The sequence below is a fragment of the Rattus rattus genome, chromosome 4 (genome assembly GCF_011064425.1).
Source record: "Rattus rattus isolate New Zealand chromosome 4, Rrattus_CSIRO_v1, whole genome shotgun sequence".
In the NCBI taxonomy this organism is placed as follows: Eukaryota; Metazoa; Chordata; class Mammalia; order Rodentia; family Muridae; genus Rattus; species Rattus rattus.
The window spans coordinates 115064791-115092554 of NC_046157.1; the positions used below are offsets into that span (position 1 = coordinate 115064791).

The following is a 27764-nucleotide window of genomic DNA, read 5'->3' on the forward strand; positions in this document are numbered from 1 at the left end:
TTTGGCACACATTTTAAACTTTATTTTACTTTCACATTTACAAGTTCAGGAAAGGCTTTTTGAGAGTAGGGCTGTCGCCTCTAGGAAAAACTGGCACAATTCCTCTCAACCCCGGGCAGATGCGTGTGCCAGGGACTCACTCAGAGAAACTGTCCCGCCATCTTTAATAGCCCTTTGCTGCTGGTTGGCAGCTGCGACAGCTGCTGTGGCTTTCTTGCTGGAGCTGGCCTCAGTGCCACGTTAGGTGACTTGTCACCTGGGGCGACATCACCGGAGGCGGCCTCACCCAGGATTTTATTGCTGACGAATCTGATTATCCAACTTGCGGGTCTTTCAGTCGAGGACAGTGGCACTATTAGATTCACGACCGCAGGATCCCGTCTGCCGACGTGAACGGACTTGACACTCTGTAGACAGCACTGGACTCTGCAATGCAGGCACTGCACGCCTGTGCGTCATCACGGCACGTCAGCACGAGCTCGTCTCTGTCCACAGGAAATGCTTTGTCTTCTCTCCCCTCTCAGGACAGGGAGGTACGTTCAGGAGAGAGGTGGAAATGCCCCTGCTGCTCACTCCCTTGGGGCCGTCGAAGGCAAAAGCAGGTGTCAGAGACAACAGTGCACCCGGAGTTCCCAGGACCGGCTGGTTCCTCCTTGCCCATGCCAAGTTCTAAGTCCTCAGAGATGTTCTGATAACACCCTCACTTTCCAGAAGGGATCTCTTCTGCAGAATTAAGCAGGTACTTGTGGGGTCAGAGGTCCTGAAAAAAGAGCTAGCCTGGCTCCCGAAAGATCAGAGCTTCTAGATTGTTCTGTGATTACCACCACCCAGTGTCACAGGGCCTCAAGCTCAAGAAGTGGCTGATCTGTGGCTAGTGTCAAAATGGAAGGAAGAGGTATCATTCTGGCTTAGATTCGACTCTGCATGGGCCCCAGTAACCTTTGCAGCCGTTCAGTATCTCCATCTCTCTTGAAAGCGCTGGGTCTGTGCAGTCCACAGGTCATGGGTGGCACCACCCGACTACAGGCAAGCTGACACAGCACCAAGGACAATGTGACAGCTGAAGGAAGCACGCTCCTAACACGCTCCTCTGGGTCTGTCTACCTGTCTGCACACGTCCAGTCTTTCCTAACCTTTCGTGGGGGTGACACAGGCTGGGGCGGGGAGTCATCAGAGCATTTGTCACCCGAAAGAAGCAGGTAATCAGTGCCCAACATCATCCATGCACAACCATGGGACAGGGCAGAGGTCCCATGTTCTCACATCTCCACCTAGCCATCCCCAGATCTAGCAATATTCAGGAGTCTGATGCCTTAATTTAGCAAAAAATCTGGTTTCTGATACCCAAAGAGCTTGAAGTCCCCTTCAAAACGTGCATAGAGACGCCGGATGTCTCGTTTGCTGATGCCCAGGAAGTACTGCTCCACCTTGGTCCTGTTGTACATGGTGATGCCGGGAGGGATAGTCGGGTACGACACCAGGTGGTCAATGCCAGCTTCTTTTAGGATGTATGGGGCATCTGCCTCCAGGGTCTCGTGGTGTCCGATCACACTGTACTTTATCTCACAGGGTGCACAGAGTTTTACGTAGGTCACCCAGTGGATGATATGGTCCCCAAACTGAAGGTCTAACCACCTGCGGTTTGGATCGCCCAGGTAGCGCACAAAATCTTCAAACTGGATACCCCGGGTCTCTGTCCGGTTCTTCCGGTATTTCCTAATAATGCCCGGGGCTATCTCGTGCCTGTACCAAGGCTCAAATCGAGGATTGTGAACGAACTTATCCTTAAAGGCAGAGATCAGTCTTTCAAAGGGATCCCTCACAATAAAAAACTTGAAGTATGTTTTCAATCTGAGGAAGGAAAAAAAAAAAGGTCAGAGATGAGACAGATGGTCCAGCAGGTAATGGACGAGAGGGCAGGAGAGGGAGTAACGCCAGGCTGGGCCCTGAGGATCGGAGTGTGTCTCATACACGCAGTGCACTCTGAGTGCCGTGAGCTGAATGTTGCTATCAACCCATTCTCGAGGTGAGGAAACAGAGGCTTAGCAAACTAGACTGCTTGAAGACTCCGAGGTTGGTGTGAAACTGTTGAACCTAAGGTTTGTTTTTCTTGGCTAATTCAAAACTTCAAAACCTTTTACAAGTTTGGTTCCTGGGCAGGAAATCGCCTGGGCTGGAACTGTGAGTCTGTATTTACTGAGGCTGGAGGCTTACTTTATGGGCATAGCTTTAAAGATTCTATCCCAAACTCTCAGGGGTAAAAGCCAGGGTGCATACTTCCAATAGAAAAGTGCCCAGGGCGAACTGCAACACGGTAGGGGCACGGGCTTGAAGAGCATGTGGTGGCATGATGGGGACAACGGTGAAATCACCACGTCTGTGGTAACGCTAACCCCACAGGGCGCTTACCTGAAAGCCAGAAGCTGTTTGTTGTCCATGAGCTGCCTGTCTTAATTCATGGAGTCTCACGAAACCCCATGAAGATTCCCTGAGAGCCCAGTCCACACACAGGACAATTTCTGGCATAAGTTTGTAGAGTTGTGAAGACTGAGTTACCCAAGGCCAGGAGGGCCAAGCCCAGGCTGGACCTGACACTGTGGGGCAGCTCTTGTATTCTTGTATCCCTCAGTCTGGCTCTGAAAAGCTACCTAACGGCTAAAAGGAAGAGCTGTGCCTCTCATTAGCTGCTGACTACACTGCCATAGTCAAAGGGGCTTGTCTCCTTGTGAGGGACCTGCTCACACTACTACCCTAGTGGGAAGTACATGCAGAAGTGGGCGTGGCACCCTGGTAAAGTGTGCAGCACTTTCTTTATAAAGGAGAAATGATCCTATTTAGTAAGGAACCCATAAGAACTTAACAAAACCAAAACACAAAGTGCTACCCACTCCTGGCAATAGTCTGATGCACACTTCAAGGGCCTTTTTGACAAGGTGGGGAAAGGAATGCTGAGGTTCTCAGGAGGCTGAGATCTGCAGTGAGCAGCACACTAAGGACAACATTGGCTGCTGCATGCCAACACAAGAGCTGACCCTGTGGTCCCTGGAGCCGTGAGGATCACACAGCAAGCACAGACCGAGCCTGGAGCCCTGTGGACCACACAGCAAGCACAGACTGAGCCTGGAGTCCTGTGGATTACACAGCAAGCACAGACTGAGCCTGGAGCCCTGTGGACCACACAGCAAGCACAGACTGAGCCTGGAGCCCTGTGAATCACACAGCAAGCACAGACCAAGCCTGGGTTTTTGCTGAAAAACACCCTCCCCCCTTTCCTCTGAAGAAGTTGCTCTTACCGCTTCTGAATTCCTATTTTGCTGAAAGAAGAGAGACGTGGAAGGCCATTTTTCTCATGGTCATGAACCACGTTTTCTGGGATCTCTTCAATAGAAGAAAATGCTCCTGGGGGGACAAGAGGAGACGGTGCATGGGCTACTGCAGTATGGACCCTTAGAGATGCCCACCGGTGACATCCCAGGCCCCCCCCCACACACACATGAGAAGCCCACAACCAATGTCCACAGGCACACCCCTGAACTCCTGCTGGTCTGTGACAGAATGGAGAGCAACTCTTTTATCCCTCAGCGGACTGGAGGAAAGAAAGTTCTGTTGGGGAAGGGGAGGAAACAGAATACTGAGCCCACAGTAGCCCTGTATCTAGGAGGCTAAGTCTTCCTAAAGTCAGCATTGCTTGTTCTATCAGCTCTCTCAGACGGCAGGAGATGCTGCAGGGACGTGACATGGAGCACAGTCTACCCATGCCCCCAGCACTGCCAAGGTCTCCTCTCCATGGCAGCCAACGTGGCAAATAACAAAGTCTCTAGATTTGTAGGGGCAGTTCTGACGCTAAGGTCCTGCTCTCCAATTGGCTTTTGATCTGTCAATAAAGAAGCCATGGGCCAATTGCTGGGCAGGAGTGATAGGCGGGACTTCCGGGTCCCCAGAGGCAAACAGAGACACGCAAGGAGAGAGATAAGAGTTCGCCATGCTTGCAGTCATTTGAGATCTCGGGCAGAATGGCCATGCAGGCCGCTCCTACAGGAGGGAGGTCAGGTGTGTTTAGCTGGGACTAGATGTAACCAAGGAACTAAAGTAGAGGGCAGGGGGAGAGATGTGGAAATAAGAATATTGATAAGGGCACGCTTCTCCAAGTGGAAGATAGTAGAGCCCCTAGATCTCGTTAAAAGGCAAGTTGAACCAGAACAACTACATGTGTCTTTTTATCTGTCGATTCTAGGGAAGCTACGTGGGGGCCAGTACTGCAATCCATTCCTGGAGCTTAGGCAGGGTAGCAAAAGCTACACGCAACACTTGAGAAGAACTCCTAGCTGGCATCAGAGCCAGGGAGGACATGTCTGAGGAGGCAGTGGGACCAGGGTTCTGTAGAGGATGGGGGAGGGGAAGACTTTTCTTTTCCCGATGGAGACAAAGGGTGATGGGGCCCTGAAGGGCTTAGCCAGCTTCTATGAACTGTTACGTCTGTCCTTACCCTGATGCAGTGCTGTCAAGCATTGAGTCCCCACAAGGAGAAAGCTCTCTTGGGCCACCCATGCAAGAGGCACAGTCTCCACTCATTCATTCATTCATTCATTCATTCATTTCTCTTCCAACCACTTAAGCCCTGGTCCAGAGCACTGTGATGTGCTGTGGTTGTCACACTTGACCATGATGAGGGATGTCAGACCCTGAGGAGACTCGATTTCTCCAAATTCTGGTGGTTAGAAAAAAAAAAAGCCAGCACTCCTCCTCGGGAACTTGTGGAGTCATTCCCTTATTGCACGCAGGAGGGACAAATGGCTATTCATGATGCGCTTTAGGAAGATCTGTTAGCATAGCAAAGCACAAACTACCTCCGGGCTCCCTAAGTGGTACAAGAGCCTGTCGTATGTTTCAGAGTCTATGCTGGGATCATAGTTCTTCTTGTCTCCTCCTGACCCTAAACTGTCCCCAGCTCACAGACTCTCTGCTCCCCCTACCCCAGCCACTCAATTCTCCTTATAACTCTGCTATTCCTTCAAGATGCCCTCTCTCTTGTCTTCTCTTTGGCTCCCTCCCTCTCTTTGCCCCTATCCACCACCACCCTTACTCTTCCCCTGCCTCTCCCATTGCCAGGTCCAGTCTACTGGCCATATTCAGTCTACTATTTCCTCTCTCTGCTCTGGATTCTTCCCTCTCATATCCATAATAAAACCTCCCCTTAAACATCCCCAAGAGCCACCATGCCATCAGTTTATACAAGGAGAGAATGGAAGACCCAGTGGCTTGGATCTGTGCCTGGGTCTGCTGACTGTCCAAGCACAGTGGGGGCTGAGAGGTCAGTGGAGGCCGGCCTCGAGGATCTCCCTGCTTTACATGGCCTGGCCAGCCACGGCTACACTTTTAGCTTTAGTTTGTTTTCCTCTTCTTCTGTTTCAGGAGACAGCACTGCGTGAGTCCACGTGGTTTTACAAGCCAAGGAGCTGACTTTTCCTGCTAGACAAAGCAATGAGTCGGATGACAAGAGGAGCTTTCCTAATAGTAAATTTAATTCTTCTTCTCGATGACCATTTCGAGGGGTGTCAATGTCAAGAAGGGCTCTTTGTCTTCAGGTTAGAAAACTTTGCAAATGCACACGCACCTGCTAAGTGACTCTGACCCACTCGGGACGTTTGCTGTGTGTTTGCTTGTGAGTCCCAGAGCTGTTGAGAGAAGCTACGCCTGTAGGGTGTGTTGACACACATATTTCCTGTAGCCTTCTTCTATTCTTCATCCTGCCCTTGTGAGTGAGTTATGATGCTTCCCAATGCCATGGTCCGTATGTGAGCCTTTCTGTGCTCTCTTTGTTTTCTATTTACCTTGTAGCCTTGATCTCCCATTCAGAGATCCAGCACACTGGCATACTGTTCTGGGGCACATTAACGTCATGTATCCAGAAGGCGAGGCCTTGTCCTTTTTGCCCGGTGACTGACCTGGATAACATGAAAATGGCAGCCAACACTGGCCAGTAATGCCAGGAGAGGGCTTGGGAGCTGTAGGCACAATGCTGAACCCCAAGAACCCATCCCACGGTACCCAGGGTGTCACTTCTGCACGTTGGGATTCAGTGAGTTGGAGCTGAGTTTCAACAGACACCCTGTGATCATTTTTGGCCAGTTTAGACTAATTGGGATGGAAACAAACCTGGTGTCTCAGCAGAGCAGCGGGTAATCAGAACCACAGCATATGAACTCATTTTCTTCTACGATTTTACTCATTCCCTGGTAAACCTCAGATTTCCCTGAAGCTAGCTACCTTAATGTTTTGTCTACAGCAGAAAACACGGTGTAGCTTCTCTCTCTCAGCCAGCCCAGAAAGACTCAGTCTACAAGTGAGGCTGCCTGAGGCCCAAGAGGCAAGAGTCTCTTCCCAGGCTTTGACTAGAGGGTTCTACATGGAATGTGGGAGCCTTGCAGTACTCAAGACAGACCCCAGCATTACCACAGAAAAGAAAAGGACTGACAGGGTGGGCAAGCTGAGTGAGACTGGCCAGCTATGTCTGTGAAAACCCAGGAAATCCTGCCCTTGGTTCTGACTGAAACAGCTCAGTTAGAGCCACCCCTGGACCAGAGCTCAGTGGTAGAGAGCCTGCCTAGCATGCACACAGCCCTGGGTTTTGTGCCCTGCACTGTAAAAATAAAACCAACAAGTTAACCTCACCAATTCTTACAGCGTAACAGGAATGTGGAAAACAGCACAGAGAACCTTCAGGAAGGTCGAGCATCTTTTCAGAAGAAACCACCCTGTCCTCCGATGCCAGCCTCTACCCCTCTCTCCCATCGCAGAGGGACACCCCCACATGCCACACGTACCATTTAAGACGATCAGCACTTTCTTCCACTGGGTGTTGCCCACTTTGGGGGTCTGACAGAAAAGAATCTTGTGCTTGTCACAGACAAAGATTCGATCCAGGACAAACTTAGAGACCTCGGTGTGGGAGAGGTTCCGCAGAGCCTCCTCCTTGCAGGTGTTTCTGATGAGCTCCAGCCGCTCCAGATAAACCGGGGGCTGATCAGGACGGCTCTCTGAAAGCATCTTCCCAGTTGGCTGTAAGTGAGAGGGATGGGGAAGACAGGGGGATTATGGGTATGAAGCAGGAGGAGCCCCCGAAGTCCCCTTCTCTTGCTTTCCTCCCATCTCTACTGGGACAAACACCATCTCCTGCCATTTCACAGAGTTCCCCCTCCACAGCCGTGCTGAGTTCAAAAGACAGATGGGGACAGGTGCCCAGGAGAACTGATGTCCACTTGGTTCCTGTGGACCTCCTAGAAGGCTGATCTGATCAACTGAAGAGATGAGTTAGCTGGAGTTCCGAGTGAAGAGACAGCGTAAGGAGCTTACTTCACAACGGGAAGAACATCCCTGACAGGAGCAGTCCTGGACCCAAGCTCTCGCCCATCTCCCATGACTCTGAAGGCCAGCAGGACCATTCATTCCATAGCTGCTGAGTCTTGAAGGGGTGTGTGACAGCAAGGTCTGACGGGGATACCCAAGAAAGCCTTAGCTGGCTCGAGTGTGTAGCATGGAAAGAGTGTGTTCCTGTCTCTGTCTCTGTCTCTGTCTCTGTCTCTGTCTCTCTCTCTGTGTGTGTGTGTGTGTTCTCTAAGAGGCATTTTGAATTTGCAAGCGGCCACTATAGGGTAAGATGTATTTTCCCTGATGCAGTGTCTTTTCAATGGGGGCCCTCACCTCGAACTGCTTTGCCAATGGCTCACCCACCCTTGTGGTATTCTCTATTCATGTATTTAAAGACTTCCTCACCCCACTCCCCCGAGTTATCTCCAAGGAGCTTTGCAGACCTGGCCTTTCCTACGTGAACATCTTGCTAAGAAACCACAACAGTGCCTTTGCCTCTGACTATGATGCTTCTGCTCTTACTGGGTTCTAACTTGCCATTTTTCATACCGTGAACCAGGCAGCACCTGCCCTTTGCCCCAGACTAGTCCAGAGCTGACAAACACCATTAGCGGTGGACACGTCATCCTTTCTAGCCAAAGTGTGATCTGTACCTTCCAGACCCAGCATGAGGATTGTCAAGGGGAGGGACATTCCTGAGTGTACCCCTCTCCCTGGACAGAGAACAAGGAGAGTTATGTGTAGCAGCCCTGCAGAGGAATACATGGAGTCAGATCCACGCATCGAGGACTCCATGTAAGCTGACGGCTGGGCCTGCTATCTGCCGTGGCATCTGGGGGCTTCTCTCTTGCCCTGGATTCAGCTGCTAAGCCATAGAGTTGGAATCTGGTCCCATGTTCCTCTGACCCCAGAATTCCACTCTGGGTCAGAATTCTTTTCACACTCCCAGTTTCTTCCTGACCCTGTTCAACACTCTCCATTCCCTGGTGAAGCCCAGACTTCATCTGTCAGGAAGGGATTCTGCACAATGGACACCTACAGAGAACCCGTGATGCAGGATGTAGCATGAACTCACTAAATCCAAGCTAAAGCAAAGAACGGAAACAAAAAAATAAAGGAACTCCAACTTGAATAACCCTTGCCGTCCCATTTACAAAATGAGATATTTTAGGGACTCAGGTCCAAACCTGAAATTCATTTGTTTAATATACATAGCACGGTAATTGTATACAATTACTGGGGATTGAGACCTGGGCCTCACACACATTAGACAGTAGCTGTGGCTACTGTACAGCCCTAGTCATACAGAATATTTTAAATAATTCAGTGCATGTGACAAAGCTTTGCAGGTTGGAAATTTCTGCTGCAGCACCATGTTGGTGCTCAAACCATTTCTGATTGTTTGCTTCTCATATATTGGATTTTCAGATTTGGAATTCTCAACCTGTACCATAAACGAAGCTGCAATGACACAGGCAGGAACCTGGGAGAGCCACTGGGGAAGCCACTCCCACGTGCAGTGTTCCCGAAGGAAAGCAATATATAACCCTGTCGGAGGACAGACCTTGTGCTCACCTTCATGACTTCAGAAAAATGCTTCTCTCCTCTTAGCTTCTCTGCTTCTGGCATGGCCGTCAGGAACACAAACTCCTGTTTGGCACTATACCCTGGAGGATAGATTCACATACGGTCTCACAGAGGGCAGGGCACATTAATCGGTGGAAAAAAAATGCTACCCCACCCAGCCATGTCCTGCTGACTTCTGGCAAAGGCTACCCAACTCGAAGGTCAGTCTATGTGAGAAAGAGAAATGGAGCAAGTGGACCTCAATGGACAGAATGAGCTAACACCTAACCCTCACTCACACCTTTGAAAAAGAACTCAAAACCATTCAGGGTCTTACCTGTAAAATACGAAGCCATGAAACTTTAAGAAGAACAAACAGGACAAAAGCCTTTAGAAAACTGAATTTCATTCAAACTTAAAACCTGGGCTCTGCAAAGGTCTGTCTGAGGAGGAGGCAAAGATTAGCTGAGGACTGGGAGAAAGCATTTCCAAGCCTCATGCTTGACACACAGCTTGTATCTAGAAGATTCAAGGAAGTTAACAGATGAGACACCTAAGAATCAAACAAGCCAATGCACATAGGAGCGAGACATGCAGAGACGGCTCGCTGAAGATGATCACCAACACTGGCCACAAGGCAAACAAATCAAAGTCACAGGAAGAAGTAGTGGAGACCCATCAGAATGTGTGAGAAAGAACAGGGACGGGAAAGCTGGTATGTGGAGGAGCCTGCTCATGTATACACTGTTGCAGTGCGATAGGTGGAAAGGGGTCTGGTAATTTTCTTGAAAGGAAAAAAAAAACCAATATGGTAACAAGACCTAGCAATTGTGTTTCGATGCATTTAATCCAGACAAATTAACATTTAGTTATGTGGAAACAAAAATCCATATGCAAATGTTCATAGCAGCTTCATGTGTAGCAACCTCAACCTGGGAAGAGCCCATACAACCCTCAATGGGTGCACGGTTAACAAACAGCTACACCAATACAGCAAGACACAACTGAGCAGTGGAAACCCAAGAGTCCCAGCTAACACTTCAACCATGTTGGGTGAACGCTCAACTGAGTCAGAAAAGTCAAGCAGGTCCCCGCTACAAGATGTTCCTGAAATGACACAATTGTATAGAGGCTTGGGAGCTGAGGCTAAGGAGGGGGCTTGGATACACTAGAAAGGACAACACAGGCACATATACTGCTACAATTCCTGCACTTCAGAGGCCGAGGCAGGAGGAATGTCAGTTTGTAGACCTGAATTTAGATTGCAAAAAAAATCTAAACCAGTACCAAAAGACAACAGTCACCAAGGGTGATATGATGAATCCTCACAGTGACAGAGGTTGTTCTGTGCCTGGGCCATGTCCCAACTGTGACACTGTAGTCAGGTCTGTGTGCAGTCATCATGTGGGCCAGAGGGTAAACAGAACACAGGATTTCCCAGACCTCTGATATCTCTCTCTCTCTCTCTCTCTCAACTATAGGTATGATTTTTCTGCTTAAACGAGTGTTTGTGTACCATGTGTGTTCCTGGTGCCAAGGATCAGAAGAGGGCATCTCGTGCCCTGGAAACTGGAGTTATAGATGCTTGTGGGTTGCCAATGAGGATGCTGGGAATTAAATCTGGGACCTATAGCGGACACACTGAGACAGCCCTCCAGCCCCTCTGTGGTATTTCCTACAACTGCATGTCACTCCTCAGTGATCTCCAGACAGAAAAATTAATTTACAAACAAAAAGACAAAAACAGAACTCCAGCAGTCAGGTTAGAATTTCCATGTTCACAACAGACATCATGTGGACTGTAAGTCAGACCAGGGGGCAGTTTACAACCCACTCAGTCAAGCAAATCTTGAAAAGATCTTGTAGGAACTATTCAGGTTCAACCTGGACAGAATCTATCACTTTCTGAAAACAAACATGCACTTAAAAAAAATTCAAAGTCCCACAGAAGCACAAATATACAATAAAAGCACATAAAATATATAAAAGTGTTCTTTAATTTAATAAAAACTTCCCCCTCTTGGGGAACACCTATATGGTGCCTGCCTTACTCTAGCCCCAGGCCACGCCAGTCTAGCTATTTTTTGAAATTTATTTTATTATTTTTGTCTTTATTTGATTTTACTTTGTATGGATGGATGTTTTGCCTACACATGTATCCGTACCACATCTGTGCCTGGTACCCAAAGGCTGGAAGAAATGGTGTGAAGAAATGGTGAGCTGAGGCAGTATTGGTGTTGGGAATTGAACCTGGATCCTCTGGAAGAGTGGCTATGCTATTAACTGCAATACCTTCCCAACTCAGCCAGTCATGCTAGCGAACAGCTGCCTCCGGTTTGGTTTTTGCCTGCACAGTGTGTTAGAAAGCTCCCTACTGTGCCTCTCTGCTCCACACCTCAGTTACTGGGCTCTCCTACAATCCCTGCTGCACAGCCTCAGAAACCCCACAGCCAACTTTTGAGTGAAAGGACAAACCTGCTTGGAGTTACAAGCGCAAGCTGTTCTGAGCCTGCCAAAGGGTAAAGTGTGTGATGCTTGGTGGAAGAAGGCAAGTAGCCACCCAAACAGGGCTCCTGGCTCCCTGCAGTGGCCCTGACCCCTAAGCTGACTGGTCCAATCTCCACTGACTCAACCTGTCACCTTTGGACGCTGACACGCTAAATGGCTCTGTGGAACCTGTGTTCCCTTGTTCTGTGCATAGGGAAATGTGCTCTGTATGCTGAATAACCGACTTGCCAGTGACTTATAGAAGGCAACGTAATTCCCATGTTTGGGGCACTGGGAAGTCACTACCCTGGTGTGAACATTTTCACAATTTTAAGCTCCACAGATCTCTTCCCAGCTAACCCAACCCTATCTAACTACAGACAAAGGGGAAACACAGCATGGCCTAGTTTGGCTTTCTGAAGCTTAGCTGGTGGGGGGTTCTCTTCAGCAGCTGCCAGCACCCCTGCTGTGGTCAGATGCCAGTCCCTCCCACCTCTCTGCCTCTCAGAAGTAAGTCTCTGGCTTCAGGGTGGAAGGCTGAGAGGCTGAGGCATGGCTGGGCATCTTCATGTCTAACTGAGGTCTGTTAACAGTCACAACGATGGCTGTTTATGGGTTTGTACCTACAATTGTTTGCTTTGCCTTTCTAAAAGTTGTCACAGTCATCTCCTCACTGCCTGGCATGCTATTTAGTGACGCTGCACCCTGGCTAGCAGCTCAGCCACAAGCCCATGCTACAGGCAGAGTGTGGAGATAATCAAAGTCATGCTTTCTGCCCGTCTGCCACTTAGAAGCAACCTGAGGGGCTTCCATCAGCCCAAGGACTGGCTGAAATAGAAAGTCCAACAGATAAAGAAAACAAACGTATCCAAGTATCCAAGACCCGCTCAAGGGTTGGTTCGTATTTCAAATCTTGACAAATCACCGACACTAAATATCTATCACTGGGTTGGATTATTTTTTTGATACAATCTGGTTATTGATGCCAGATTCTTGTTCAATAGAAAAAGAAATTTGCTAAGGATAGGTTGTTGCACAAATGTATCAGTGTGGCTTTACTGCTGAGCAGCAAAAGTAGCAAGCTCTGAGGTGACAGCACCCTTCACTGAACTTCATGTTGGGTAAACAGAGGCTAACAGAGCTCTTGGCTCTGAGGGTGCCCAGGAGCACCCTGGGCTACCCCAAATGTCAGCACATAGAGGAACTGCCTCCTATCATTAACCTTAAGGTAGAGCTGTTTGGTGAGCTGAGTTAAAGAGTTTTGCCTCAGTGAAAACATTGAAGGCCAGGCCAGCAAGGTGGCTTGGTGGGTAAAGGTGCCTGCTGCCAATCTTAAAACTGAGCCCAAGATGGGACTCATACTGTGGAAGAAGTGAAACCACCTCCTACAAGTTGTCCTCTGACTTCTAAGGAAAGGTTGTCAGTTTTCTTCTTGGCTTTTCACCTCTAATGTCTCTTAAGTTTTGCCATTCCTGAGAGCAGCTAGCATAAATACCGCCATGGCCACGGCCATAGCCATGGCACTGCCTTTACCAGAGCCCACTGGGAAGGTACTCCTTAAAAGCTCCTATCAGAGAATATTAAAATGCAAGGGTGTATTCAAAGAAAGAAACCATATGATCATCTCATTAGATGATGAGAAAGCATTTGACAAAATTCAGTGTCCCCTCTTGATAAAAGTCATGGAAAGATCAGTAATCCAAGGCCCATACCTAAACATAGTAAAAGCAATATACAGCAAACAAGTAGCCAACATCAAACTAAATGGAAAGAAACGTGAAGCAATCCCACTAAAATCAGGGACTAGACAAGGCTGCACAATCTCTACCTATCTATTCAATACAGTACTTGAAGTCCTAGTCAGAGAGGTCAAAGGGATACAAATTGGAAAAGAAGAAGTCAATCTGCACTTTTTGCAGATATGATAATATACTTAAGTGACCCCAAAAATTCTACCAGAGAACTCCTAACCTTATAAACAACTTCAACAAAGTGGCTGGATATAAAATTAACTCAAACTAATCAGTAGCCTTCTTCTATTCAAAAGATAAAACAGGCTGAGAAAGAAATTAGGGAACTGACACCCTTCACAATAATCACAAATAATAGAAAATACCTCCGTGTGATGCTAATCAAGCAAGATCTGTAATGATGAGAACGTCAAGTCTCTGAAGAAAGAAATAGAAGATCTCAGAAGATGGAAAGACCTCCCAGTAAAATGGCCATCTTGCCAAAAGCAATCTACAGATTCAATGCAATCCTCATCAAAATTCCAACTCAATTCTTCATAGAATTAGAAAGATCAATTTGCAAATTTTTTTAGAATAACAAAAAACCCAGGATGGCAAAATTTATTCTCAACACTAAAAGAACTTCTCAGGGGAATCACCATCCCTGACTTCAAGCTATATCACAGAACAATTGTGATAGAAAACTGTATGGTATTAGTACAGAGACAGGCAGGTAGATCAATGGAATAGAACTGAAGACCTAGAAATGAACCCACATACCTATTGTCACTTGATCTTTGACAAAGGAACTAAAACCATCCAATGGAAAAAAGACAGCATTTTCAACAAATGGTGTTGGTTGGACTGGAGGTCAGCATGTAGAAGAATGCAAATTGAACCATTCTTATGACTCTGTACAAAGCTCAAGTCCAAGTGGATCAAGGACCACCACATAAAAGCAGATACACTCAAACTAATAGCAGAAAAAGTGGGAAGAATCACGAACACATGGGCACTGGGAGAATTTCCTGAACAGAACACCAGTAGCTTCTGCTCTAAGATCAAGAATTGACAAATGGGACCCCATAAAAAGTGCAAAGTTTCTGTAAGGCAAAGGACACTGTCATTAGGACAAAATGGCAACCAACAGATTGGGAAAAGATCTTTATGTCTGATAGAGGGCTAATATCCAATATAGACAAAGAACTAAAGAAGTTAGCCTCCAGAGAATCAAATAATCCTATTTTAAAATAGGGTACAGAACTAAACAAAGAATTCTCAACTGAGGAATACTGAATGGCCAAGAAGCACCTAAAGAAATGTTCAACACCTTAGTCATCAGGAAAATGCAAATCAAAATGACCCTGAGATTCCACCTCATACCAGTCAGAGTGGCTAAGATAAAAAAACTCAGGTGACAGTAGATGCTGGCGAGGATGTGGAGAAAGAGGAACACTCCTCCATTGCTGGTGGGATTGCAGACTGGTACAGCCACTCTGGAAATCAGTCTGGAGGTTCCTCAGAAAATCGGACATTGCATTATCTGAAGACCCAGCTATTCCCGTCCTGGGCATATACCCAAAAGATGCTCCAATGTATAACAAGGATACATGATCCACTATGTTCATAGCAGCCTTATTTATAATAGCCAGAAGCTGGAAAGAACCCAGATATCCCTCAACAGAGGGATGGATACAGAAAATGTGGTACATTTACACAATGGAGTACTACTCAGCTATCAAAAACAATGACTTCATGAAATTCATAGGCAAATGGGTAGAACTAGAAAATATCATCCTGAGTGAGGTAACGCAATCACAAAAGAACACATATGGTTTGCACTTACTGATAAGTGGATATTAATAGTGCAAAAGCTTGGATTTCCCAAGATACAATTCACAGACCACAGGAAGCTCAAGAAGAAGGAAGACCAAAATGTGCATGCTTCAGGGGAACAAAAATACTCACAGGAAGAAATATGGAGACAAAGCGTGGAGCAGAGACTGAAGGAAAAGCCATCCAGAGACTGACCCATGTAATCCATCCCATATATAGATACCAAACCCAGACAATATTATGGATGCCAAGAAGTGCTTACTGACAGGAGCCTGATATAGCTGTCTCCTGAGAGGCTCTGCCAGAGCCTGACCAATACAGAGGCAATGCTCACAGACGAACAATGAACTGAGAACGGGGTCCCCAGTGGGGGAGTTAGAGAAAGGACTGAAGGAGCTGAAGGGGTTTGCAATCCCATAAGAACAACAATGCCAACCAACCAGAGCTCCCAGGGACTAAACCACTACTCCAAGGGTACACAGGGACCTATGGTTCCAACAGCATATGTAGCAGAGGATGGTCTTGTCGGGCATCAATGGGAGGAGAGGCCCTTGTTCCCGAGAAGGCTGGATGCCCTAGTATAGGGGAATGTCAGGGTGGGTAGGTATGGGATCACCCTCATAGAAGCAGAGGAAGACAGCAGTTTTCTGGAGGAGAAACCGGGGAAGGGGATAACATTTGAAATGTACATAAAAAATATTCAATAAAAATACAAGGGTGTGTTTTTAATTCTTATTTTCCCTTTGGGGTGTGTGTGTGTGTGTGTGTGTGTGTGTGTGTGTGTGTCTGTCTGTCTGTCTGTCTGTCTGTCTGTCTGCTCTTTTGACACTGAGCCTCACTTGTGGTCTAGCCATTCTCAGAGGCTCAGTCAATCCCCAGCATGAGTTTCCAGAGAAGCTAAGGTAGAAGGTGTGTGTCACCAGGCTTCAACTATCAAATTCTGACTGACAGACGTCTCACTGATGTGTAGCACACGCTGTCCTGGTTCTTAAAACAAACCAAACTTCAAGCAACTTCATCACGTGGCTCACCCTTCCTCACCAGGAGATAAGGTCAGGGTTCGGAAGTCACATGCTGTTCTCAGCAGTGTTCTCTCAGCTTTTCAGCTGTTCCACATTTGGGGCCAGTGCCCATCTCAGAAAGATGATTTTCATCTGTCCTCAGCAGAGGATTACAAAGCCCGCAGGTGACTCTGGTCCTCGTAAGAGGTCACCAATACTGACTGTGCTGGAACTGCTCAAGCCTCCTCCGATTGTGACACTGAGATCTGAAACCCAATCTTCCGATGGAGCCCCTGGCTCCAAACACCCTGTGATGGCCCTGGACGTCCAATACAGTAAGTGTGACACCCCTTCACCAGGCTGTGCCGATCCCATCAGCTGTCTCACAAGGACTTCAAGAAGATGATGAAATTTGTAATGGCGGCCAAGTGGTGCCCTGTGTTAAGTGTCTGTAGTCATCCTTTAGGGCAAACCATGCTGAGGACCACCGCCTGGGCTAACACCGGGCTTCCCTATTCCCCCTGCATTTCTGCTTCCGGTTCTGTTTCTCTGCAAGTAGAGTGGAGTAGAAGAGATGGAGAAGGGGGTGTGGGGATCAGAGGCCCTTAGAATAGCTAGGAACACACCAGGAGTTCTTGGGGATAAAGGAGCCAATAGCCAACGCCTCAAACTACTACGTAGGCTGCTACAGCCACTAGAAGTGGGGAACAGGGCTGCTAGAGACGCCTCTAATGAGCCGTGAACCATGGATGGATGCACAAGGCTCTGTGCTCCAGCCTCCTGAGGAACTGCTTCTCTGGCCAATCAATGCTTGGAGCCTGGGGACAGTGTTGAGGGAAGGACTCCGTTAGCCATAAATCCATTCTGCCACGAAGCATACCTACCATCCGGGTCTTTGAAGGTCAACGTGATGAACTTGCTGGCCACCATGAACATGAAAATCACCCAAAAGCATGCAGCCAGCAGGAGCCACTGGTGGTGCATGTTGTCAAACAGGGGCCATTCGATGATCCTTCCTGGAAGACACAAGGGAGATGCCTCTGCCGTTTCGAGCAATAAAATGTGGTACTACGACACAGGCAGCTTCAATTAAAAGGCCCAATATCAATGTGAACGCTTCTAATTTGCTACAGTGGGTATTTGAACTTGACAGTTAATTTAACATTTCGGATTTAATGAATATTTCCGAAAGGCCCATCTCACAATTAAATCAACTCCCAACACCTAGTAGAGGGGAATAACAAGGAACAAATTTCATCCCGGAATCCCAGAGACTTTGCTGTGGTAGATCTGCCTCCTGAGTCCTGTCTCCCAGGTCAAGGCCACAAGAAACTCATGGAAAGGCTGACAAGGAACCAGCAGACCAGCCAAGGGGTAGAGGGCAATTCCTGCATCCAGACAGCATGCTGATGCAAGGAGGGGATGCTGTCTGGTGGACTGGGTGTATCCACACACAGAGAATCTAAGAAAAATAACACCCGTGCTTCTGTAGCCCATTCGACTTCAAGGACCAGTGAGGGTGGAGGTGGGGTGGGGGTGTCATATTATCACTGGGAGTGAGGTGTGGCACATCTGTTGGTCCTCACTTTCTTATGTGTAAGGACATACAAGGGACCAGGGAGCCACTGCCAATCCTCAGCACAAGATTGGGGGGGGGCAGACAGACAGACAACCAAGCATGTTTCAGTCACGTGGCACTTCTTGAAGCAAGATGAGGCCATGGTAAGGGACCAAACTGGGCTGTTTTCTCCCAGCTGACTGTGGTCGGCCATCAATATAGGCAAGAGAACAGGTCTCCCGCTTGCTGCTGCTAACTGTGGGTGATTTTAGCGGGAGCTTCCCATCCCTGCCTAGTTACAGGCCAGCCAAGACCCACAAAATAATAACCCTCCTTCTTTCCAGATGCTGTATTCAAGAGCTTCGCTGGGACCAGGCATCTGCAGCCCAGGTCCCTCCACAATACCTGCGAGTGGTCCTCTGACACCCTCTTTGAAGACAGCTAGACCACAGGGCTTGCCACCTCCCACGCCATTTGTGCCTTTCTAGGGTACCTTATGGGCACACTCAGGCAACCCAGGAGTGATGCCCAGCCTGATTCCTGGGGTCTCCAAGCATGGGTGCCAAATTATGCAGAAGTATAGGAGACCAGTTAAGTTTAAATCTCACATAAACAAATGCACCCACAGGATCTACTCAAACACACACACACACACACACACACAGTCTCTCTATTTTTCTGTGCTTGTATATTGGGCCTAGTGCTCCTGGCACATCCCCAGGCAAGGTCGCCAGAGTAAACACATAAAAATGTAACACACCGTATAAAGTTTCTAGGAAACAACATATAAATTCTAGACACGTCCTAAATGTTGCATGGGACATACCTAAAGCAAAAAAAAAGAGAGCCATTTGCCTCTTCTGGTTCTGGAATGTAGACATAACTGACTGTCTGCAGTTCAACTGTTAGAATACAAGCCAAATCCCTCGACTGCCTGAGGCCACCCAGTCTTCTGAAAGTCTCTTTCTCTCTCCCCTCCTCACTGGGGTGGCTCGGTGCAAAGTGGGATCCTAGACTTCCCTCTAAGCCCAGCCTGTGCCTGACTCCAGGCTGGCTCTCCCACTAGCTTTCCTGATCAATCTCCATACCCCACCTCTGCACGAAGCCTTCATCTACCCAGGATCACCGGTAAATGAGTAAATGGGTCAGCAAAGGACTAGTGTTGAGGGCTGGATCGGCCCAAGGCTTTCCCTGAGGCCCTGCTGTATGGAGAAAGACCGCAGTTCCTTCTCTACACCAAGAGAAGGCTCGGCACAGCCAGACATGGCCTGTGCCCAGGGCCTTGGGGGAGCTGTGGCCACAGATCCCTCCTGCCCACTTCACAGCTCACCTACTGCCCTCCTTAAGCCACAAGGGGGCTCCTCTGGGGCATGAAGGCTTAGGAAGTGTATGGGCACAAATGCTCACCCCTCTTCAAACTGGTCCTCTGAGAGGAACATCAGAGCCAAGCTCTTACCGGTGTCTCAAGAACAGATGCCCAGGTTAGACGGCTCCTGGTCCGTGACCTCATGTCTTGCCATGGGCTCTTTGCAATTGATGTTCAAGGTCTGCTCCCGACAGCATGAGTAGAGGAAAGGCCAGCTTCCTTCATCATTAGCTCATTGATGTCCCAACATTGGTCTCTCATTTGGCAGCCTGTCTTCGGCTAGGCGCTGCCTGCTGCCCCTCCCCCCTCCCTGTGTATCGCCTCACGCCTACCAATTAACACACCAGCAACTCGAGCGGCACCTCATGCACGGAGACCTCCCGAGCAGCTTGCCAATGTCTGCGTCCATCTAAAGCACCATGCCACCTTGAAGACACGGGACTTCAGCGTCCACAGGAGAGAGGCTGCCAGTGTGATGCCCAATAACTGACACCAGAACACTCACAGCTCTTAGAACTTCAGCATGACGTGGAGTCAGATTATACTTTCTAAGTCACAGCGTGTGCACGTACTCGAGTCACCATGAATTTACAACACGCTACTGATTTGGGGAGACGGCTCAGCGGTCAAGAGCTTTTACTGTTCTTCCAAAAACCCCGAGTTTGGTTCCCAGCACGTGTGCCTGGAAGCTCGCAATCACCTCGCAACCCCAGCTCCAGGAGATCCTACCAATGTCCTCTCCCAGCCTCCATCAATACCTGCACCCACCTGCACATGCCCACTTGGACCCAGACGTACACATAAATAAGAACAAAATGAAATTTAGAATCATTCGGGAATCCAGAAACTTCAAATTTTGAAGAGAACGCTATGCCATGTGGCAAGCCTACTGGACAGAGGCCGTGTGGACATATAGCATCAGTACGTAGAAAAGGGAGTTACAGGACTGGCGCTGATCCTGTCGGTTAATAAAAACAACATGCATGCATACTACACGAGAAAAGGTGGCTACATGCTATGCACACCCATAACACCGAATAACACCCTGAGACGGTGGAGGGAGAGTTACTTTTACTTTAGACATATTTGTGTTTTAAAAGTTTTTTTTTCCCCGTAGTGCATAGCCTTCTCACACTAAAAAAAAAAAAAAAAAAAAAAAAAAAAAAGAAAAGAAAAGACAAATAAAAATGTCAAAGAATGCCACCTATTCAGACGTACCTGATGCTTTTAGCTGCTGGCTAATTCTTTCTACTTCACTAGTATTGGCCACGGTTTCTTTCTTTCCCTAAGTACCGTTTCAGAAATGGAAGTCTTCTAGCCAGGAAAGTGTGATGACCTGGCCAAGTCGATGTGCACCAGAACATTTAGCAAATACATAGTTTTCTCCCTTAGTTCTCATTTGCTTAAAAGAAAACTGAGCAACTGAGCCTAAACTGCCGAGAATGACATGACAGACGCCCTTCCCAAACATTACACTATGGTTTTTGTTGAAAGTACTTGGGTTTTCTTTAAAGGAAACAGGGAGCTGCAAGCACAGTTGGAGCCCCTCCTTCCTCGTGTCCGTTAACCGTAGCAGACACAAAACCTCAGGTGAGGCAGGTGGGGGTTTTCTCTCTGACAGGATAGGGCGAGGAGGCAGTGAAACCAGGCTTGCAAGGGAGACTGCCACCGGAGAGGCACACAACAGCAGGTGAGACCAGGGAGGGAAGACACACAATATTTGGCTTCCTACCTCATGGTCTATAGTGAGAAAACAGAGTGCTTAACAGAGACACAAGGAAAAGCATTGCGAGTCAAGGTAACACGGTTAAAACATAAACTGGGCCTTCGACCTCAGGGGCGTACAATGTGAGCCAATCAGTGTGACTACAGCCTAGTCCTCTCTCAAAGCACTCACCCTCGGGTCCTCCGTCAGTTCACTTTATAACAGAGGGCCCTTAGAAGTGAGGTGGTAGCTGGAAAGTTCCCAGAAAAAAAAAAAAAAAGAACAAAACCAACCACATCAATGTTAACAGTTCTAATTTAGAACTCAAATGAGGGCCTGCGGAGACGGCTCAGCTGCTGGGAAAGCACTGGCTGCTCTTCTGGAGGACCCGAGTTCGATTCCCAGCACCCACGTTGGGCAGCACCCAGTCACTTGTAACTCAAACTCCAGGGGATCCAACGCCCAAGTCTGGGCTCTGAGGGTACCTGCACATGCACATATAAACACACAGACACACCCACACACAGAGAAATAATAAACCTTTTTAAGACAATAAAATAAGTGACTACAGAGAGCTGCACTGTCACAGGTCTCCACGAAAATTACCTTGGACTATCTTCAGCACGCTGAGTACTCACGTACATCCCAGCTCTGTGTGGGACCTCACGTGCTTGTGACCGTATAATCAGACCCCTCGCTAACACCAACTGGAAGGCTAAAAATGTCACCAGATAGCATCGGAGGCCTAGACTGTCCTACTTTGCCACAGCCTGAACAGACGGTGTTGATGTATCTGAAAATGGTCTTGGTGTGTGGCTTTCTTTGTTCTATAAACCTTGATCAAACTGTTGTTAGCTAGAATGTGGTGCTTGAATCGTTTGTCTCCTGGCTATGGTCATTCATACTCATCCCTAGAACAACTATTTCTTTTCTCTTAAAACTTTAATGATTTATTTTTATGTACGTGGGGTTTTACCTGTGTGCAGGTGAGGGTGTTAGAGTCCCCCGGAACTGGAGTCGCAGACAGTTGTGAGCTGCCATGTGGGTGCTGGGAATTGATCCCCAGTCCTCTGGAAGAGCGGCCAGTGCTCTGAACTGCAAAGCCACCTCCCCATCCCCAGAACAACTATTTCTCGTTTCCTTTGAAGTGACAGCTGTGTTTGACTTTATCTTTTTGGCAAGGACATATGCTTGTGCATGTACATTTAATGGACAAAGTAATTAAAAAAGAGATCATACTCCAATTCACCATGAAAACATATGTTCTTTCCGATAAAAATGGGGTTAGAGATAGGACCGTCTCATGTGTCCTTACAGAATCTCAAAGTCTAACAAACCCACAAGAAGCAGATAAATGATGATCTTGGAGAGAGATGGTACTCTAAGAAAGTACAGGAAGCTGTGACCTGGGGAGAGGGTCCCACGCCAGGGAACACGGGATTAACTTAAGAGGAAGGAAGACTCACGTGGATCAAGATGCAGTTGAGGCAGAGTCAGTGCGACTCAGCAAACACTGGCCCTAACAGTTGTGTGGGATCCCGTTTTTTTTTCCCCCGACATGGAAGAGAGGCCTACAGAAAAGGGTGGCGGTGGAGGTCTGATCTTAAATTTTGTTTTAAAGTTCAAAGATATAAAAGGTGAATGTCCATTTGACAATGGCCCATTTCCGTTTGTGGAGGAGGGGGCATCCTCATCAGCCCGAGTGCTCGGTCCACACCTCTATCTCTACAGACCAGAGTGAGGCGCTGGGGAGAAGCTCAGTCAGCCAAGTGCTTACTGCATGGGGACCAGAGTCAGAGCTCCAGGACCCACACAGAAGGGCTGGGAACCTGCTTTGGCATCACCTCCACTGATTTGCCTGGAGACGCAGGCTTGCAATCCCAGTGCTAGGGAGACAGGGACAGTGCCCCAGAGCACGCCGGCTAGCCATCCCAACTTCCTCAGTGGGCTCCAGGTCAGTGAGATCCAGTCTCAAACGAAAGCAAAAGCAAAGCCAAAACAAGGTAGGGGCTGGAGAGACGGCTCAGCAGTTGCTGCTCTGGTGGAGGACCCAGGTTTAGTTCCCAGTGTGCACATCTATTTACTTACAACTGCTTCGAGCTCAAGTTTCAGGGGCATGAGATTCCCTCTTCTGGCTGACCCAGGCACTGAATACTAATGGTTTGCACATACACATAAATTAAATGAAATAAGTTATTAAATAAATTGATTAATTAAAAGTCAAGGAATGACCTCTGTCTGGGCTCAATATGTTTGCGCACACTTGCGTGCATGCCTGGCCCCACCCCTGTCACACCAGTGGGTGAGCTAGTAAGCCGACCCACAGTATAGAGTATGTAAGGCTTTTGATGGGTCCTGGAGAAAGGTGTGCCTAGCTCACCATGGTGTGATGTCCTCTCTGGTTATAGCAGCATCTAACTAATGTTGATGCCAGTGGCTGTCAGTCGTAGCTGTACGTTAGAATCGTTACATCAATCTCAACGAACAGCAATGCACTGGGGATGGGCAAGTCAATTGCCAAAGCAGGTTCCCAAGCTCTGCACGACCCTCTCACGAGCAGCCGAGACAGGGACCCGCTGGTCCAGCCGCCCTCTACCCAACAGGCTTTCCTCAAACTTCTGTGTCCATGTGAATCCCCCAGGGATCTTGTTAAAATTCAAATTCTTGGCAAATTCCAGAGTAATGGCTACTCCCCCTCCATTTTCAGGAGTAGCTGTAAAATCTCGAGGCTGTCCACTGATGCTCTGCATTAAGTGTGTTCTTGATAAATGGCTGAAGAAATGTTTAATTAGAATCTAAGAGCATCTTCCATCCTTGTCCTGAGTAGACTCTTTTACTTTCCTATCTACGGGTGAGTAGACATTGTAGAGTTAAGATTTGCTGCCCACAGGGAAAGAAACCCTATCACAAGGTGCCCTGTTTTCTAAACTAAAAAAGGTACCCCCAATTCCTTCAGCCTCACTTCTCTAAGTATGCCCTATTCTCTGAACTGTGTCCCTGAATACAGATCTTCTCCCCAGGGCTGGCCACCAACCAGAGCTGTTAAGGTCCAGGCTCACGATGCCCATCTACAAGGGGACCAGGACAGAGAATGGAGCTTTCCTTCAGGGTTCCACTCAAGGCCAGTGAGTGTGTCCCTGTAACCAGGTGATAAACAGCCTTCAAAAGGCCTGACATTTGCTATAATTAACTTCCTGTCAAGGAGCCAATACGACCCACCCCACTAGCCCACTTGCAGCTAATGCTGGCGGCAGAGTTCAGTGTGCCTCACTGCTCTGGGCAGAGTGTGCTCCTGCACACAGAGTCCCAGCCCTCCGGGAGCTGGCATATCCATCTTCAGAGCCTTCCTCCTTCCAGGCATGAAGTGGTACATATGTCAAGATGCCAACAAGCCAGAGGATGGGCTCTGAAAACCCACAGACAGAACCAGTGACTGGAAGGAGGGAGAAAGCTGGGGAAAGAAAAAAAAGCCAGTAGAGCCCACAAGATGCCTTCACCTCTTTTCTCTTTCAAACAAAAGGGAGGCAGCACCACACATCAGAAAGTCTGTCCTCACCATTGACAGCCCCAGTGCAGGTACTACTGCCTTTGGATGCACCTTTCTCTCTCCTGCATTATAAGAAAGGGACGCCTGTAGAGCCATTCGTCTCAGCTGTCCACATCCCCCACTATAGAAGCACAAAGGCCCTCCTACCATGTGATCCAGTCAGATCCAGTCAGATCCCATCCATCACTTTCTGCTTAGCTGGTTTAGAAAAGGCTCTTTAAAAAGGTCCTGCGGCACACAAGCCCGTCACCTCTGTGTACACAGGCTTCAGCCAGTCACTCATTCAGGAGCACATTCGGAGCCCTCCAGAACACAGCCTCACACGTTCTGAATGCTAATGGAGAGGCTGATGCGCTAGGTGAGAGATCTGTACAGATCTGTGATGGAGAAGGGTAAGGGTGGGAAGGCTGGGGCCAAGGGGAAAGAAAGGTGGTAAAGGTAGCAGGCATTCATTCTAGAGAGCTGGGTTTGGGGGAGAAGCCAGCCACCATTCCCAACACTAGCCACGCCCACTTGCCTGGGACACCATCTCTGGGCCACACCCCGGGCACTGGGAGCAGTTCAGTGCCTTAGAGCAAGCATGCAGAGTGGCTGGCAACACCACTCCAGGGCAGAGCACAGAGACAGACAGGTGTCTGCAGGGAGCAAGCAGTCCACAGGGCTAACAAGGCTCGGCCATTCTCTCGGAAGACTATCTCAGGCAGCACCCCAATAACAGAGTAAAAGGCCAGATCCTGGAGCCCCTGTTAGTTCTATAGGATGGGAGCTGACCAATCAGCTCTCCCACTGAGATGAGATTTCTGGGTTTTGTTGTTGTTGTTTTCTACCACGGTTCACTATATTCTCAGAGATAGGGGGAAATTGTTTTGCATTTAATTAAGTGGGGAATGACCTAGGTGCTTTGTCTTTGTTTTTGTTTGTCTTTGTTTTTCAGTACTAGTTTAAAAGACAAAGTTACTTTTCAGCGGTGTTGCCGCAAACACCAACTTGAATACATTTATCACCCAAATGGCTCCTTTTCACATGCTGATAGGGCTCTGGGGACTTCAGGTACAAACATTTAGCACTTCACTCAGTAAGGGGCTGACCTGTAGCTTCTGCTCAATGCAGCTTCTTTGCTTTAGTGTTTGGGAGACTCTCAACTCTTTGACCCTGATCTTTAAAAATGCACAAATTGGAGCAGTGAGATGGTTTAGGGGTAAATGTGATTGACAGGCCTGGCTGAAGACCTGAGTTCAAACCTTGAGATCGGCATGGTGGAAGGAAAGAACTGATTCCCAAAAGTTGTACTTTGATCTCCACAGGCTGTGCCTTGCCACAGTCATACTTGTAAACACGCACACTCACAGACACACACACACACACACACACACACACACACACACACACGAGTGCACACACGCATGCACAGGGTATGTGTGAAATAAATAAGAGTAAAAGCATGCACAGATTACGAACTCGGAAAAGAACAATCCAACCCGCCAGCCCTGACCCTGAACACCTCCCCCCCTCCCGAGCTGAGGACCGAACCCAGGGCCTTGTGCTTGCTAGGCAAGCGATCTACCACTGAGCTAATCCCCAAGCTTTCATACCAAGACTATATGCAGATTTCAGCTCCGTATTTACAATGAATCGATCTAAACACTTGGGAAAGAAAAACGACTGAACCTGCATCTTTGAGTGTATACTGTGCTATTAGAAAGCCAATTTTGATTAAAAACAAAACATGGTGACAGGAGAAATGGAGCAAATAAGGAAGAATTGAATGGGAAGTCTGGGGTCTAGAATTCTGAAAGCTACAAGGAGGGCAGTGTCCCTGGTAAGAGAGCAAAGCTGCCGGCAGTGGATGCTGTGGAAGCCGGATCCTTACCCCATCACACAAACCTCAGGCTCCACAGTTACAATGTTGAACGTTTGTAACACTTCCAGACACAGAGGAAACCTCATACAACCTGGTAATATCAAGGGGCTACTAGGCTTGGAAGGACGCTGGGGAGAAGAGAACCAGACCCCCAGGCTGGTACAAGGGGATAGTATCAGCCCTGCCATACTTTTTGATTTTGAATTGTGATGTAACAACAAATTTATCAAACTACAACTTATTAAAGCACAGAACAGTGTATGAATGCGTCTACACGGACAGGTCTATTACAGGCCACTGAGCTTTTAAATTCGCAGTGCACGCAGTTCAGATTTTTTTCTTTGTCTTCTCTGCGCCATCCTTCCAACCCTGCCTTAGAAGGATGGGTTGTCCTTGGTTAGCAGAGGAAAACACTCTAACTCTGTCCAGTGAGTGGCCGAGGCAGAAGCTTGGAGTAACGGAGAATGCTGACAGCCTGTACAATCGGATACTAACCCAGTGCTGGCTGCAATGCATGCTCCTATTATAGTTAGTTACAGAACCCATTTCTAAGCATGCAGATACATACCCATCACTGGGTGCTTAAGTTCCCTAAGATGTCTATACAGGAGAGAAAGGAGGCACTATAGATATCGGATAGCCGTGATCTTAAATACCTGTCGGGTTCACATTTTCCATCACGGACCATCTGCGGCCAGGGTTTGGAGGTGTCACATTCCCATGGTGTACTGTCTCCTCATGAGGTTTATGGTTCCTCTGTCACTGTGTAGGATAATTTGAAATAACAGTGAGAATTCAAGACCATCCTCAGCTGCACAGCTTGAAGCCAGAATGGGCCACATAAACCCCATCTCATAAACAAAACACCAAAACCGAAACCCAAGTAACAAAACCACCAGTTTTCTTAATATAACTTAGTTTCTACTTGGAATACCAGTGTATATTTTCTATAACAGGTTCCTCACAGAAAGCAGGTAGCATCTGTACTTCTTGATAAGCAAGAATATATTTCAAATGTGCCATAAGAGCCAGCCATTTAAGAGCCATCCCTATGACTCGGTATAAAAATTAAAGTCCTTAATGAAATATTTTTACCAAGGATAATCCAATCCCACTGTTTTATTTGCTAGATGTTGGGTAAATACTTTTTATACAGCACCATGAGTTATTCCAATGACAGATTTACTCTGGGTTCTGTCAAGCTTTAGCCCCTGGCAGATTCTAGACAAAAGTCATTTGATAAATAATAATGGGATAATCGTCAACCTCACAGGATTAGAGAAACCACAGATTTAGTAGGTTTGTTTGTAGAATAAGCAAACAATGGACTTTATTCTAAAAAAAAAAAATCTCAGTGTTAAAATTAAAGGTAATTTCACTTCACATAGTTTAAACAATTCCAGACTGTGTGAAGAGGAAACAGACTGGTTCAAAAGGTCTCAAGTTTAGGGTCTTACATAGCCCTTTCTCCCCACTGTATTCCTGGCTCCCTCCTAATTCTTCACTGTATAATTTCCTTGAGCTTCAAAAATGACCCAAATATTACTACAAGTGGCACAGATTATTTGCAAATGTTTCCTGATGTCCTTTGTTCAACTTTGGTAAAACAAAAAGCAAACAGACAAACAAACAAACAGAACCCTATTTTCCTTTCCGGGAAAGTAAGGTCTTGCTAGGAAATTTCTTCTGTTCTTCAGGGTCAAGAGCAAACATCCAAGATTTTTCTTTTCAGCTTGAAA

At 47.6% G+C, this 27764-nt stretch overlaps 1 protein-coding gene across 2 annotated transcripts; it reads right to left on the reverse strand.

The window, feature by feature from the left end:
• Window positions 1-27316, reverse strand: Chst10 (carbohydrate sulfotransferase 10). 2 transcript variants are annotated; one of them, XM_032900977.1, is made up of 6 exons: window positions 26682-27316; window positions 16873-17004; window positions 8944-9035; window positions 6825-7059; window positions 3294-3399; window positions 1-1851 (listed from the first exon to the last, which is right to left on the reverse strand). In XM_032900977.1, the coding sequence occupies exons 1-6, from the start codon at window positions 26701-26703 to the stop codon at window positions 1314-1316; spliced, it is 1125 nt and encodes a 374-aa protein (XP_032756868.1). In that variant the 5' UTR covers window positions 26704-27316; the 3' UTR covers window positions 1-1313. The 2 variants fall into 2 exon arrangements, with proteins under 2 accessions (XP_032756868.1, XP_032756869.1); XM_032900978.1 differs by lacking the exon at window positions 26682-27316 and adding an exon at window positions 25253-25308.
• Between the last annotated feature and the right edge of the window lie 448 nt (window positions 27317-27764).

Coding starts and splice junctions, on each gene's coding strand:
- Chst10 (XM_032900977.1), bottom strand. CDS start 26,703: ATGGAAAATGTGAACCCGACAG. Junction 7,060..8,943: donor ATTTTTCTGAAGTCATGAAG/GTGAGCACAAGG, acceptor TCTCACTTACAG/CCAACTGGGAAGATGCTTTC. Junction 3,400..6,824: donor AGTGCTGATCGTCTTAAATG/GTACGTGTGGCA, acceptor TTGTCCCCCCAG/GAGCATTTTCTTCTATTGAA.